Source organism: Pleurodeles waltl, chromosome 4_2, assembly GCF_031143425.1.
Source record: "Pleurodeles waltl isolate 20211129_DDA chromosome 4_2, aPleWal1.hap1.20221129, whole genome shotgun sequence".
NCBI classification, from domain to species: domain Eukaryota; kingdom Metazoa; phylum Chordata; class Amphibia; order Caudata; family Salamandridae; genus Pleurodeles; species Pleurodeles waltl.
The window spans coordinates 288,180,338-288,197,185 of NC_090443.1; the positions used below are offsets into that span (position 1 = coordinate 288,180,338).

Below are 16,848 nucleotides of genomic sequence, written 5' to 3' on the forward strand. Positions count from 1 at the left end.
TGGATCTATTTTACCTGCAACAGAGGAGTATCATGAAATATAACTGGATCCCAGTTTTATAGTATTTTTTTTTTTTTTTAGATCTTGCCCTTATCTATTTATATTTATTTATTTTTGCTAATTTTATTTATGGTTATCCATATTTGTTCTGACTTTCCTAAACAATGAGGCTGCGGTTAGTAATTGTATTTATATAGCGCTAACCCTGACAAGGCGACAAAGCGTTTTTCGGAAAGCAGCACAATACTCCGGAATCCAAAAGGATTAGTGGTGTATTAGTATATGGAAACAGGAGTTAATCTGAGCGGCGGACAAGTGAGTCTGTCTGTTGGATTGAGTAGAATAACGAAGGGATAGAAGAGAGAAGAATCCAGAAAGTGTTAACTGGGAGCTCATAGTAGTAAGATGAGGTTTGGGATGAGTAAAGGAGAGATGGAGGAGGGAAGAGTCTGTAGAAAGGGATTAGGAAGACCATAGTAGTAAAATGAGGTTTGGGGTGAGCCAGGAAGGAGGAGGGAAAAGTCTAGGAAGGGTTATTTTGGAGATCATAGTAGTAGAATGAGGTTTGGGATGAGTCAGAGAATGGAGTCAGAGGATAGATTGATGAGGTATAGAGTGAGGCCGAGCAGTGAGTTGGAGGGAGTGATTGTTTAAAAAAATAAATAAAAAAAAAACATTCTTGTATAGTAGGACTAAATTAATAAATATATAGATACATGATTACATGGAAAGGGAACATATCTATAAGGAAGATCATATATTGAGATTTAAAGCGCTATCGTATAAACACATTTTCAAGTGTTGCAGTATTTGAACTGATTTTGATTGGTTCCTCAATATTTCAATAGTGAAATGCTTGTTGAGAAATAGTTAGAATATTATTTACCTATTGTGTAGATAAAACCGAGACTCATAAGCATCTAATCAAACAACTTATATAGAAACGATGCAATGACCTAGGAACTTGTTAAGCATAGAAAAATAGATCTACATACACACATATCTACATACACACACACACACACATATATATATATATATATACACACACACACACAGATTTAACCCTAAGTAATATATACATTTGGTAAACAGACCTAATGAGTATGTATACATTTAAAAAAAATAATTATACATGTGTACAAAGAAATACACATATCTAGATATATACATATAATCTAACTATGAATGTTTATATACACATGGTTGTGCAGTATATAGCAGTTTGTGTATGGTGGATATGTAGGAATGAGCCAACTCTTGAGTAGTATTCTGAAGATAAGATAGTTATCCGTGGATCTTATATTTTGAGGGAATGAATTCCATAGCTTGGCTGCTTGAACAGAGAAAGATGTACTACCTATTGTCTTTCTTGTATGGTGGGGTTTTGAGGCCAGGTGCCAATCTTGAGCGGAGGTTCCTTTGTTAAATGTATTTGTTGATTTTATTCCTGATGAAAAGCGGTCTTGTTCCTTGTATTGCTTTGTGGGTGTTGCAAAGCAGCTTGAAGGTGGATCTTCTAGCAACCAGCAACCAATGTAGGGCTCTCATGACAGGGGAGATGTGGGCTTGTGGCTTTACACGCAAGAATAGTCTGGATGCAGAGTTCTGAATCTGCTGTAGTCTTTTCATAGTAGATAGAGATGATCCACGGTAGAGGCCCACTGGGGTAATCCAGTTTAGACAGTAGAAGAGAGCTAGTAGCCTAGATCTTGTGTGGAAACCCCAGGCGGGTGAAGATGCATTACAGAGTTTTCATGGTGATAAAGCTTGATCTTGCTAATTTGCCCACTTCGGTATTTATTGTTAACTTGGAGTCCATGGTATTTCCGAGGTTTTCATTTGTTCAGGTAATAAACAACACTGATTTTTGGATGTCAGGAGTATTTTAGGGCCCGATCAAGAGTTTGGCAGATGGGCTACTCCGTCATAAATGTGACTGATATCCCGTTGTCCTTATTACAAGTCTTTTGTATTCTAAATGCATGGCCCCTGCAAATATGTGGTAGTGGAGGGCCAAATTATGCAGCAGGGTCAACTAAAAATTAAGCAGCAAGAAAAGGTGAATTATGCTGCACATTTTGTGATCGTATAACTTCATTTTTTCCTCATTTTGACACTTTGTCGCTCTGTCTGGGCATACACTGCAACTCATTAGTACTAGTCAGCACCTAAATATATCAATAAGTAACAGAAAGATGACCAGTCAACCTTTCTAAAGGGTGTTCCACTGCGTGCACGACATGTCACTGAGTTTTAGTAACCTTTGAACCGTTTGATTGAGAATTGATTTATTTTGTTAACATCTGCAGATTATGCAGCAGATTATGTGGCAAATGAGTAAAATCTATAATTATGCGAAAAAACACTTCAGTTTCACAATTGCATAATTCCAGTGGCCCTGCTGAAAAGTGGAAGAAGGCCTTTTGAGGGTTCGAAAGTGCTATATAAATATGAAACTCAAGGAAGCACATGATTCCAGTCAGCCAGATTCTATGGGGGGGGAACAGTCAACCTTGGTGGGTTAATGGTCTGGGTACTGTCCTATGGGAAGTTATGTTCTCTAGAAGGTGGTCATCCCACCATTTTGGATATGCCCTTGTACAGTGGACAGGAATGGTTATTTGTTCTCTGTTAAAGGGGTGTCAGGGAGCTGGAACCACAAAGTAGTGGAGATGCCTAGAGGGACCAAGAGTAGTTCTCCCTGCTCTTCTATATGGGGGTGGGGCAGTCATCCTTCTTCTGCTTCAGGGGTGGGTGTAGAGCAGAACAACCAGCTGTGGGAGGTCTGTTTACCTACAGGATACACCATACCTGGCTCATTACTTCCTTCTCTGTGTCCCGTGCAATCCGCTCCTGCATCAGTGTCTCCTCCAATTTTTGAGCATGTTCATGCAGCCGCTGCAGGGAGTCCTGCATGTCCATGATGTCATCCTCCAAGGACTGGACTTTCTGCAACAAGAACCAGGACATGTTACCATCAGATCCGCAAAAGCACTCACTCCAGGAGGTGGCAGTGAGAATTTCGGTGGTCTTGCTGAACCCAGAATGCCCCCTGACAGCTAAAAAAGGAGGCTGAATTGGCTCAGGAAATCACTGTTAGCTCTTAGGAGCTCCCTCACCTCAGGAGATCACTCACGTGCTGCAGTGAGTTGCTGACCCACTATAACTGCCAAGTTTTCCAGGTCAATGTGTGTCTAGGGCAAAGAATACCGGTTCGGTCATAGAACTCTGGAACTTGCAGTCTTAGAAGAAATAAATGGGACTTGCTTAACTAGATCCGCATGTACCTGTAAAACTTTAAAGCTGTGGCAGCACGGGTGTTTGCTAAATACAGGAATCCCCCTGCCTGAGGGAGTCAGTATAAGCTTTGCGTGGAGATCCTTCACCCTAGTATGCTACAATAACCTCTTTTGGGCACTCTTCTCATCTTGTTAGCCCTACAAGGAACTTCTCACACACACACACTCCATGGGTGTCACACTGTCACTCACTAGATTATTCTTGCTGCTTTGTAGTCAGTGAGAAGGACTCCCTTTTGAAGAAGAAATATGTTTTGTACCCCGTTGCCAGACAGTTTCAAAAGAATCACAAAAGTAATGTGGATCTTCTCAAATATTATGTCATTGATTCTATCTCATTCGACATCTGAGGTGGTGACAGGGAGAAGAAAGTGAGACAGCTTGAGTCCAGATACATCATTAATTTTAATTCAAAACCTCCCAATAGCCTCAATATTGAGGAAGATTTGTACACATTTTTGAGGCAGCCACTACCTGTACTGAACATGTGGTCTTATTACACTAAGAGATATTGTTACATTACGGGTGGTACACATTTGTTTAAAAAGAAGCATTGCTATTAGTCACAGGACCACTCTGGTAATAACGCGGTAGATGTATTACAGAGATCATAGCTACCCACTTGGGCAAGATAGATGATCATAGATGTAAATTGTTTGCAATTGTCATGAATTGAACTCCCTTTTTCAATTAAGAATTACAGCTCATATACAATCCCACTTGGGAAAGTAATTATGTGTGATATTCATGGGTAACAATTGCAAGTTGTTAGTCACATAGAACACACAATGCCACACAGATAGTCATGACAACGGGGACAATACGTCAGGTTGAAAAAAAAATAAGCAATGTGCACACACAATATACGATGATACATAGACATTCATGATAATGGGGAGGTTAATAACCCCAAGTAGAATAATCAATAAATTAAGCAATCGAATTGTGACAATTTACGCACTCTGTATTGATATTGCTCAACAATTATAATTGATGTAGATATTATGCAGAAGAAAAAAAGTACATTGGTTAGTAATTGAATATCATAACATGCATTTAAGATTAGTAGTTTATTGTGCAACTGACATAAAACTGTTTGCCGTCCTGTGTTCTAGTAACACCAGCAGAGTTGTAGTGCAATATGATGTGTGTAAACAAATATACGTGAGCAAGGCTGCAGGATAGCCGAAACGATTCAGATCGGTATTTCGGTGGCACAATAAATTAGTGAGGAGGAACATTCCACTCTGTGTGTTTGCGTGTGACGCCAGCGCCTTTCGGATAATAGAAGATAGGAAGCATGTTTATCTGTGAGAATGAACCAAACTGAGCGGGGAAGGCTGTGTTGCCTGCTTTGACTGTCTTCGGAGGCTTTGCTGCCACCTGATGGTTTGAGTACTGCGCCCTGTGTTCTCACGAGCAGCACCCTCACCTGAATCTCACACCCACATAGAGCTCGTACAAAGGAGTTTTCGTTGGACAGGCCTAGGTCTGGCACAACTAGGGTGACCACCTGGCATTGAGGCAAATTCTGGACAGGACTGTAAAAAATTCAGGACAAAGGGTCAAAATTCAGGATAAAAATTCAGGACAAAGGGTCAAAATTCAGGACCAAAATTCAAGAACAAACGTCAGTTTTACAAACACACGCAAGAGAGGCCATGCCTCACTATGTTGTCAGTGCATTTATGTACTCTTTTTTAACATAGCACTATTTATTCACTGTGGACCTTTTGTGATTGCCTCCTGGTGTGCTGCATTCAGGTGTCATATTACGTCCTTGTTCAGTAGTAAATGAATGCCCTTCACGGCAAGGCCATCACCCCTACCCAAATCTACCCGATCTTTCCTGAAGAGAAAGAAACAGCAAAATTTTGATTATGTTTCTGAACATTTCAAAACCCCTGGCAAACAGTTTGGGAAACATTAAGGTAATTAACCTTATGATAGTTTAAACAAATTGAACAAAAACATCAGGCTTGCCCCACCCGCCCATGGACTTTCAACCAATTTTTTTTAAAGAGGCAGGGCAGATGGTGCGGGTGACAGTCTCACACCTAATGACAGGATGTGATGTACCCATAACTTGTCTGTAGTCTCACTGCACTAGAGTGTATGTTTGGGACTCTACATTTATCTCAGAAATGGGAGCCCGGACTACCAATCAAAGATAATAAAAGAGTAGGATGAAATCGAGATCAAATGGGAGATCCACTGCAAGTAATTCAAAGGGTTGTTGCTAACAACTGGATAAATAAAGAAGACAATTCCTAAAATCAGACAAGATGGGTCCACCAAGACTATTTGAAGGTATTGGGTACCTGGGGAGTGGTCTGCACACAGGAGCGAAACAGAAGGGGCACTGTCAAGTGGTTGAACAATCAACACCCATCCACCTTGGCAAACTCTTCTGGTGCAATGGTTCGCTGTTAGTGCTTGTGAAGGGTGAGCAGGGGCTAGACCCCTTGCAAGGTTGTGCAAGGCAATTGCCCACTTAGTCCATGTCTTTATATGGTTTTGAAATTGAGCAAAAGCCAAACTAGAGATCTGGGTTATCCCTAAGTGTCAAGTACACATAGAATCTTCAAAATAGTTGGGATGTAAATTGCACAAACAAAATGTACAAATTTTAAAATTTAATTAGTGTTTCTTTAACATATGGCACTGTTTTCGCCTTCATACACAATTAGATCTCAGATTGAACTGGGAACCAGTTACCTTTTGATACCTAGTGATTAATATCTACCATTCTTACACTGATTTCCAGGATGAAAATCTCGGCAGAGCGAACGGTCCCTCCAAGCCCAGTTTGCTTTTTGGTCTTCTCTTCTGCTTTCTGTAGAGGCCATGTGGCACTAGCAAAGATGGTGTGCTACCCCAATGATAGTATTATTTTGCAAACCTTCCCCTGCTCGTCCTTCATTCCTTCTTCAGACAGTCCACACATCTGATTTGGTCGTTGCGGCGCCATCAGGAGCTCTTTCCACTCTAAAGCTAACTGTGACTGCGGGTGGATTAGATCTTCTGGACTTAGAATGCTTTTATTCAGCTGCAGATGTCCAATGGGTGGCTTACTGGCTTTCTGCCCACCTCCCTGCATGAGATGGGGTTTACCAGTAAAGACTTTTAAGGGAGGCTTAATGCACTGCTCATCGTTTCCCACTGACCATTCTATGGATCACCATCCGGGGTTATCATGCATGGCTTTCTCTTGCCTTGCCAGAACCTGTAAACTCACTGACACGAAGAAACCCTATGCTCCTGCACTACCTTTGCTAAGCCTTCCCACTCGCACAGGATGGCTGTGCTCAGAGCAACTCCATCAGTGGCATGTTGCAGGCGTCTTAAAATTGGGGACTTTGTTTCTGAACAGTGAGCTACTAAATTTCCAAACCCTTGTGGCAGACTACCATCTTCACCCCGGTCAACTCCTTACTTACAACCACCTTAAATAATCATTAAATGCCCTATTTGATGTCTGCTACCTATCACTAACCCTACAAGAGGTGTGCCAGAAGCTCTGTACCATAGGAAATGGTGGCAAACTGATAGAATGGGTGTACAGACCTATCCTGCAACATGGAAACCACTCCAGGTCTTCTTGTCATACTACCTGGGTGATTGATGTAGACAAACCTCTGCAAGATATGGACTAAAATACTGGACTTTCCCCACAAAGTATCCCACAGCTGAAACTTTAAGTAAATTCATAGTGCTTCCTTGTGAATGTATTCTGCCCGTTGCTTGCCATTGGCCTTGTGGTTTGTAACTCACAATTTGTTGCTTTCAATTTGCTGGCTTTATTTGTTTTAGGCTATGTAGCTTGAATTCGTCCCTTCCCTTGTCAAAACCTTATTTACAGTATCCTGCAGGGTGCTCCCTTTCTGTAAACAGGCCTGCAAATCTTGCTCTTATCTTATCATATTTGCTGTGCATTCAAAGAACAAAGTCAAATGTCAGGCTCTGTCTTCGGTGGGAACTTAGTGTTTACTTTCCTTTCTCGGACTTCAAAGTGAGAGGATTTATGCAACAATCTTGCTGGATACTGGGGTTAGAAAAGAGTTTTTTCTATCACATGACAACATTTAAATAGACTTCAGAATATATCAGAATTGCACCCTACTCTGTATCACTCCACTTTACGCCACTCCACGCCACTGTTCTCTTCTCCATTCGGGACCACTCCACATTATGCCACTGCTCTCTATGCTACTTCACACTATGCCTCTCTACTCTACTCTGTACTACTCTACTCTAAGCCACCGCACTTTGCACCTCTCTACACCACTGTGCTCTGCTCGTCTGCACGCCATACCACTCCAGTCTAGGCAACACCAATCTAAGCCGCACAACTCCACTCTCTGACACTCTGCAACGCTGCACTGTACGCCACTGCACTCTAAGCTAACACACTCTATGCTAATGCACTTTACTCTGTAACACTCAACTCTATGCCCCTGCACTCTACATCAATACACTGTACATCATTCTAATCTACTCTGCACCTCTGCACTCTATGCCACGGCACTCTACACTACTTTACTCTATGCCATCACACTCTATGCCACTTTATGCAACTCCACTCTAACCTGCACTTCTCCACTCTAAGCCACCTCACTCTACTGTGAAATAATCTACTTTATGCCACTGCACTCTGTGCCACTGCATTCTATGCCACTGCACTCTACCCTGCACCTCTCCACTCTATGCAACTGCATTTTACTCTGAAACAATCTATTCTACGCCACTGTACTCTATACCACTCTGACCACTGCACTCTAGTTCAATGCACTCTATACCACTGCAAGCTGACACGCTGCAACACTGCTCTGGCCGCCACTATACTCTACACCACTCTGCCCTGTACTACTGCATTTTGCACCAATATACTCTATTCCACTGCATTCTATGCCACTCTACTCTGCCCAATGCCACTCTATGCAACTGCACTCCACACCAGTGCACTCTAAACAACTGCACTGCCCTTTACTCTGCACCACTGTACTCTATGCCACTGTTCTCTGTACCACTACACCACTGCACTGACACTCTACTCTGCAACTCTGCACTCTACACCACTCTACTCTACTCTATGCCACTGCACTCTAGGCACTATACTCTACACCACTCTACAATACTCCACTCTGCACCACTCTACACCACTACACTCTATGCCACATGAGTCTACTCTGCACTCTATGACACTGCACCACTCTGCATTACTGCACTCTCTGCTACTCTATTGTATGCCACTCTACTTCACTGCACTCTATGTAACTCTACCCCATGCCACTCTATGCCACTGCACTCTGCACCAATGCAATCTAAACAACTGCACTGTATGCCACTGCCCTCTACTCTGTACCACTGTACTCTACGCCGCTGCTCTGTGCCACTCTACATCACTGCACTGACACTCTACTCTGCAGTGTTGCACTCTCCACCACCGTACTATACACCAATGTACTGTGTACTACTGCATTCTATGCCACTGCACTCTATGCCACTCTACTCTGCATCACTCCACAGCACTGTGCCCTACTCTGCACCACTCTACACTACACCACTGCAATGTGTCTACTCTGCAATCTATGCCACTGCACCACTCTACACTATTGCTCTCTCTGCTACTCTATTGTATGCCATTCTACTCCTCTGCACTCTATGCACTCTACTCTGTCCCATGCCACTGCACTCTAAGCTAACACACTCTAAACAACTGCACTGTACCCCACTGCACTGTACTTTGCACCACTGGGCTCTACATCACTGCTCCTATGCTACTCTACTCCACTCCACTCCACTCCACTAGCTTTAAGCCATGCTGAACAGCAGCTACTCTGGTGTATAACATGGCTTATGGCTAAAACACATTAGCAAAGCCAATAACTCTTTCGTAGATGAGACCTATTGGCTTTGCCAATGTTTGTTAGTACTATGGAGGTACAGAGGTACCTGAAAGAACTGTGAAAAATACAATTACATCATAATAAAGGCTGCTACAAAATGCGCAAACACATTTAGGTTAAATAAAAAAAAAAAGGGCTTCTCAAATACAGATTTGAATAATATACAGTTTATACCTAGTGATAAAAAAAATTATAACACTCCATTAAAACCACACACTCCACAGCTCACCTTGGAACACCATTACAATACCTCTCTGAAAGAAATATCTTTGCCACCAGAAAACTTCAAGTGACTCCTTTTAGTAAAGTCAATGCAGGTTTTCAAGCCCCTTTGTATTTGCAGATTTACCAGTTGCCCACATTTGCATGTCTTTAAGGAAAGAGACCCCCTGGCAAGAAGGCCTTTTCTTATCTGTCTGCCCCTCCCTCCCTCCCTCAGAGCACAGGAGACCCCCAGCCTTCCAGCCCAGCTGGGGAAACTCCTCTGCCCGTAATTTCGCCCTGCCTCAGTTGCCCTTTAGGTGAAAGGCTAAAATTACGGACAAATGCCGTCCGTTAAAGCTTTCATCACGGACAATGGAGAGCAGGGCGAAATTACGGACAGTCCGAGAAATTTACGGACGGGTGGTCACCCTAGGCACAACCCTACTAGTGCCTAAGCTGTTACAAAGAAAGGAGCAATATGAGCACCAACCCTGCTCAAAGCAGACAGATTCTTCAAGTTCTGCCAGCGCTGCTCTCTTTGAACCTCCAGTGCGAGAGGCACCATGTTTTGCTCAGTATTACCACTCTACATTCTGCTTGATGCTATATTTGCACTCCCGCCGCCAACCACCACCCCCAAATCAGCCATGCAAAAAAAAAAAAAAAAAAAACCACAAGCCTCACAGTGAAGGAGGACACAACTAAAATAGGGCCATGGGAGTTTTTAGGAGTTATTAGATGTGGAACCGCTATTTCAACTCGTGTAATGGCAATCCATCCTCCACCTGAAAGCATCCTCCTTAGCCTGCAGCCTACTGAGGAAATTGTTTACTCACCTTCTCTAGGGCTCGGTTCTGGGTGCTCAGAGCCGAGATCTTCCGGGACATGTAGGCGTTCTCATCTTTCAGGGCATGCACACTGTAAGAAAGGGTTCAGAGGGGCAAAATCAGTATTTGCAGCTCCCAAAAGCCTCACTTTAAGTTTACAATCCCTCACACAACTTTTGCGCATTCCCTCCCCTCTTTTTCCCTCAGCAGACCCCTCCATTCTCTGCCTATGTTCCCTAAATAGTTGCTGCTAGCCTCACATTCCACCCTTCCCACAGCCGCGTCTACCCTTTCGCCAACTATTGTAGTTCTTGATCTTCTGCACAATAGGGTGCAGCATTTACTACCTCTGCTTAATTTCTACCGTGGTTGCTGATGGGGGTCTCCAGCACTTATTTTTGGGGACTGGGATTTTTTTTTTTTTTTTTTTTCATCCTCAAGCTTTGAATCCGACCAAGAGAGGGCAAAGAAGAATATGGGGAAAGAAGGAGGAAGGCAGAGAGCAAACCGGTTACAAAAGCAGAACGAAGAGTGAGGAGAAACATAGGGAAATAGTGAGAAAGGAAGGAAAAAAGGGATGAAAAATAACCCGAAACCGATAAAGAGACAGGAATTGTAATGTAGTGGAAGAAACAGACATGAGATATAATCAGGTCTAGGCAGCCTTGGGATTCAGCAATCCGGTGGCACCTCCTGGGAAATCTTGTAGGTCCCTACACTCCCACCAACAACCCCCCCAAATTAAATACTGCCTACCCTCCCTGTCAACCTATTAGCAGGTCTTGCCCCCTGATCTCCCTTGGTTTCACCTTTTTCCTCCTCAGCAACTCTTTTTACCAGTTCCCTTTTCTTCCCTTACCTGCTGTTGAGGTTTTCCACCTGTAGCTCCCTTGTCCTTTCTGCCTTCTGCAGTGCCACCTCATGCAGGGTCCGCAGTTTTTGCAAAGCTTCCTCGGAGGCCATTTTTTCTAGCTCAAGGTGTTCTTCAAGCGAGTTAATTCTACATGGAGATTGGGGGTACCAGATAGTAAAATATCAGAGTGTACTCATTTTGGTGCATCAAATACTTATTTTATAAAGTATATGGACATTGGAATTTGTGAGCCTCATAATGTCCGGGTCTAAGATTTTACCTCAACTTTGTTTTTATTGTACCATCAAAAAGTCATAATGCATAGTATTCAAGTCAATAACGGAATAATCTTTGCTATGTGAGAAATATATATAATTAGTAAAGACTGTAGCTTAAAACCTCTTAACAAACACCTTCAACGTATGATTTAATAAAATAAAAAAAATAAAAAGAACACGTATCTTCACTAACATTAGCTGCATTTAAGGCTTCTAAAAAATACATTGTGCTTGGCAGAAGGAGCTAAGTGAGCTTCGGTGTCAAGGAAAAGAAACAAGTTACTTATCTGTAACAACGAATTTGCAACCTGAAGCTGTTCCAGATTCACATGCTGTGCATATTCTGACACCTAGCAGTTAGAGCTGGAAAGTAATACTTGTTTTAACCCTATTTTCCTTTGTTTTAGGTTGAAGCTTACCAGATAGCGCAGCTGTCTGGTTTGCTAAGGACAGCTTGGGGACATTCAGAAACCTTCCCTGGGAATGCATTCCGCCAGTTGTTTAACACAGAGGCTTTGTGGTTTGTAACTCACATTTGCTTGCTTTCTATTGGCTATTTGTTTTAGGCTGCTCCAGCTCATTCCTGCCTCAAACCCTATTTACAGAATCGATCCACCAGTGATCGATTTCTGTGCATAGCCCTTTAAATCTTGCTCTCATCTTGTCACATTTGTTGTGCATTCAAAGACAGAGGTCAAATGTCAGTTTCTACCTTCCAAAAATCTGGGTGTTTACTTTTATTCCTGACTTCAAAGTGAAAGGATCTATGTGACAATCATGCTGGCTTTGCGAAAGTGCTTGAGGAAGGCTGTACTATACTATTTTTTAGCCCACATCAAAATTTAAATGTCTGTAAATGAACTGTGCAGATATTTCAGAATTAGAAAAACCAAAATGAAGCAAATTCTTTGCTAATTTTAAAGTGTGGTGGAAACAAATATTTTAAAACAAATCAATACATTAAGTGATATTTCCACACATTATCATTTGTGCGCTGTATACTTTTATCAGTAAAAATGTCTGGGGAAAAATGTAATGGACATTTCAATTAAAGATGTTGTAGGAAGTTGGCTCTGTATGCACTATTTCAAAGTAAGGAATAGTATGCACAGAGTCCAAGGGTTCCCCTTAGAGGTAAGATAGTGGCAAAAAGAGATAATACTAATGCTCTATTTTGTGGTCGTGTGGTCGAGCAGTAGGCTTATCAAAGGAGTAGTGTTAAGCATTTGTTGCACATACACATAGACAATAAATGAGGTACACACACTCAGAGACAAATCCAGCCAATAGGTTTTGTTATAGAAAAATATATTTTCTTAGTTTATTTTAAGAACCACAGGTTCAAATTCTACATGTAATATCTCATTTGAAAGGTATTGCAGGTAAGTACTCTAGGAACTTTGAATCATTACTTTAGCATGTATACTTTTTACATAAAACACAATAAGCTGTTTTAAAAGTGGACACAGTGCAATTTTCACAGTTCCTGGGGGAGGTAAGTTTTTGTTAGTTTTGTCAGGTAAGTAGATCACTTACAGGTTTCAGTTTTTGGTCCAAGGTAGCCCACCGTTGGGGGTTCAGAGCAACCCCAAAGTTATCACACCAGCAGCTCAGGGCCGGTCAGGTGCAAAGGTCAAAGAGGTGCCCAAAACACATAGGCTTCAATGGAGAGAAGGGGGTGCCCCGGTTCCAGTCTGCCAGCAGGTAAGTACCCGCGTCTTCGGAGGGCAGACCAGGGGGGTTTTGTAGGGCACCGGGGGGGACACAAGTCCACACAGAAAGTACACCCTCAGCAGCGCGGGGGCGGCCGGGTGCAGTGTGCAAACAAGCGTCGGGTTTCCTTTAGTTTTCAATGGGAGACCAAGGGGTCTCTTCAGCGATGCAGGCAGGCAAGGGGGGGGCTCCTCGGGGTAGCCACCACCTGGGCAAGGGAGAGGGCCTCCTGGGGGTCACTCCTGCACAGAAGTTCCGTTTCTGTAGGGGCTGGGGGCTGCGGGTGCAGGGTCTTTTCCAGCCGTCGGGAAATGGAGTTCAGACAGTCGCGGTCAGGGGGAGCCTGGGGATTCCCTCTGCAGGCGTCGCTGTGGGGGCTCAGGGGGGACAACTTTGGTTACTCACAGTCGTAGAGTCGCCGGAGGGTCCTCCCTGAGTTGGTTGTTCTCCACCAGTCGAGTCGGGGTCGCCGGGTGCAGTGTTGCAAGTCTCACGCTTCTTGCGGGGAGTTGCAGGGGTCTTTAAATCTGCTACTTGAAACAAAGTTGCAGTTCTTTTGGAGCAGTGCCGCTGTCCTCGGGAGTTTCTTGGTCTCTTGGAAGTAGGGCAGTCCTCTGAGGATTCAGAGGTCGCTGGTCCTGGAGAAAGCGTCGCTGGAGCAGGGTTCTTTAGAAGGCAGGAGACGGGCCGGTAGGACTGGGGCCAAAGCAGTTGGTGTCTTCTTTCTTCTTCTGCAGGGGTTTTCAGCTCAGCAGTCTTCTTCTTCGGTAAGTTGCAGGAATCTAAATTCTTAGGTTCAGGGGAGCCCTTAAATACTAAATTTAAGGGCGTGTTTAGGTCTGGGGGGTTAGTAGCCAATGGCTACTAGCCCTGAGGGTGGGTACACCCTCTTTGTGCCTCCTCCCAAGGGGAGGGGGTCACATCCCTAATCCTATTGGGGAATCCTCCATCTGCAAGATGGAGGATTTCTAAAAGTTAGAGTCACTTCAGCTCAGGACACCTTAGGGGCTGTCCTGACTGGCCAGTGACGACTCCTTGTTATTCTCATTATTTTCTTCGGCCTTGCCGCCAAAAGTGGGGGCCGTGGCCGGAGGGGGCGGGCAACTCCACTAGCTGGAGTGTCCTGCGGTGCTGGCACAAAGGGGTGAGCCTTTGAGGCTCACCGCCAGGTGTGACAGCTCCTGCCTGGGGGAGGCGTTAGCATCTCCACCCAGTGCAGGCTTTGTTACTGGCCTCAGAGTGACAAAGGCACTCTCCCCATGGGGCCAGCAACATGTCTCGGTTTGTGGCAGGCTGCTGGAACCAGTCAGCCTACACTGAACAATTGGGTAAAATTCAGGGGGCATCTCTAAGGTACCCTCTGTGTGCATTTTTTAATAAATCCAACACTGGCATCAGTGTGGGTTTATTATTCTGAGAAGTTTGATACTAAACTTCCCAGTATTCAGTGTAGCCATTATGGAGCTGTGGAGTTCGTTTTTGACAGACTCCCAGACCATATATTCTTATGGCTATCCTGCACTTACAATGTCTAAGGTTTTGCTTAGACACTGTAGGGGCATAGCGCTCATGCACATATGCCCTCACCTGTGGTATAGTGCACCCTGCCTTAGGGCTGTAAGGCCTACTAGAGGGGTGACTTACCTATGCCACAGGCAGTGGGAGGTTGGCATGGCACCCTGAGGGGAGTGCCATGTCGACTTAGTCATTTTCTCCCCACCAGCACACACAAGCTGGCAAGCAGTGTGTCTGTGCTGAGTGAGGGGTCCCTAGGGTGGCATAAGACATGCTGCAGCCCTTAGAGACCTTCCCTGGCATCAGGGCCCTTGGTACCAGGGGTACCAGTTACAAGGGACTTACCTAGGTGCCAGGGTTGTGCCAATTGTGGAAACAATGGTACATTTTAGGTGAAAGAACACTGGTGCTGGGGCCTGGTTAGCAGGGTCCCAGCACACTTCTCAGTCAAGTCAGCATCAGTATCAGTATCAGGCAAAAAGTGGGGGGTAACTGCAACAGGGAGCCATTTCTTTACAGATGTGTTGTCTGTAATGGAAGTGGGCTACCACACCATGCATATTCCACTCTACGTCACTCCGATCTACTCTTCAACACTCCACACTACTCCCCTCTACTGTGCACCACTTCTCTCTACACCACCCTACAGCAATGCACTATACCTCACACTACTATGCAGCACTGCACTCTTCACCAATGCACTCTACACACTGTGCCACTCCACGAACCTGCACCTATGCCACTGACTCTACTCTGTACCACTCCACACCAGTGTATTCTATGCCAATCCACTCAGCACTCAACGCCACTTTACCGTACCATTCACCACTCAGCTCTGTGCCATTCTACTCAGCACCACTGTACTCCACACCACTACTCTCAATGCCATTCTACTCTGCACCACTTAAACACTAACACACTCTACACTACTCTATGCAAATATTCTCTACACCACTGCACTCTACAACAATCTACTCTGCAATACTACACTCTGTCATTCTACGCCATTGTACTCTACTCTGCACCACTCTACGCCACTACACTCTATGCTACTGCATTCTACCCTGCACCATTCCACTCTGCACCACTCTACTCTGAAACATTACTCTCTGCTGAACTCTATGCCACTCTTATCTGCAACACTGCACGCTACTCTGCACCACTCTACTGCACTCTATACCAACTCTGCTTCACTGTGCGCCACTACACTACTATGCACCACTGCACTTTTTGCCACTACACTCTGCAACATTCCATCCTAGACCACTCCAGTCTACTTTTCACCACTTCACTCTACTCTGCAGCACTGCATTCTATGACACTGCACTCTACTGCTCCACTCTATGCCACTTGACTCTACTCTGAAACAATCTACTCTCCATCACTACACTCTATGCCACTACTCCACTCTGCACCACTCCACTGCACTCTATGCCATTCTACTCTAAGCCACTGCAATTCACACCACTTTAATCCAAAAAAATGAACTCTATACCAACTACTTTGCATCACTGCAACTATATGCCACTGTACACTACACCACTCTACACTATGCACACTATGTCACTCTTTCTACTCTGCACCACTGTACTCTACACCACTGCTCTCTGCACCGCTCTCTCTCCACGCCACTGCAGTCTACGCCACTGTATGCTACTTTGCACCACTCAAATCTACAACACAGATACACTCTTCTCCAATACACTATCCCATTACAGTCTACGACACTGCCCGCTATTTTAATGTATTCTGCACCACTGCAATCTATGCCTCTGCATCCTGCACCACTCCACACCACTTACTCTGCTCTGGAAACAATCTATTGTATGCCACTGCAATCTACTCTGCACCACTCATCTCTACACCACTGCACCAGTCTACATCACTGCAGTCTAAGCCAGTGCACTGTACACCATTTTAATCAAAGCCACTGCACTCTACACTAGTCTACTCTGCACCACTGTACTTTAAGCCACTTCACTTAATGCCACTCAATGACATTCTATTCTATGACACTCTATTCTATGGCACTCTTCGCCATGAAACTCCAGATCCATTTTTCCTGGAATTTGTGAGTGCTGGGATGCCAGTTTACTCGTGTACTGGACATAGGTCACTACCTATGTCCAGCTACATAATGGTTACTCCTAACCTGGGCATGTTTGGTATCACACATGTCTGAATCATACCCCAATACTGTTACAAGTATGATTCCAGGCACTCTGGGGGCTCCTTAGAGGACCCCCA

The 16,848-nt window shown here is 44.2% G+C and overlaps 1 protein-coding gene across 3 annotated transcripts in view; it reads right to left on the reverse strand.

Moving 5' to 3' along the window:
* Positions 1-16,848, reverse strand: part of LOC138292531 (rab11 family-interacting protein 4B-like) — a 54,192-nt gene that overhangs the window by 2,720 nt on the left and 34,624 nt on the right. For 2 of the 3 annotated variants that reach the window (XM_069231178.1, XM_069231177.1), the window contains exons 6-8: positions 11,102-11,242; positions 10,252-10,333; positions 2,815-2,952 (exon numbers count right to left, since the gene is read on the reverse strand). In XM_069231178.1, coding sequence (XP_069087279.1) covers positions 2,815-2,952; positions 10,252-10,333; positions 11,102-11,242 — 361 coding nt within the window. The remainder of the gene's footprint in view (positions 1-2,814; positions 2,953-10,251; positions 10,334-11,101; positions 11,243-16,848) is intronic. The other variant, XM_069231179.1, reaches the window with a different exon arrangement.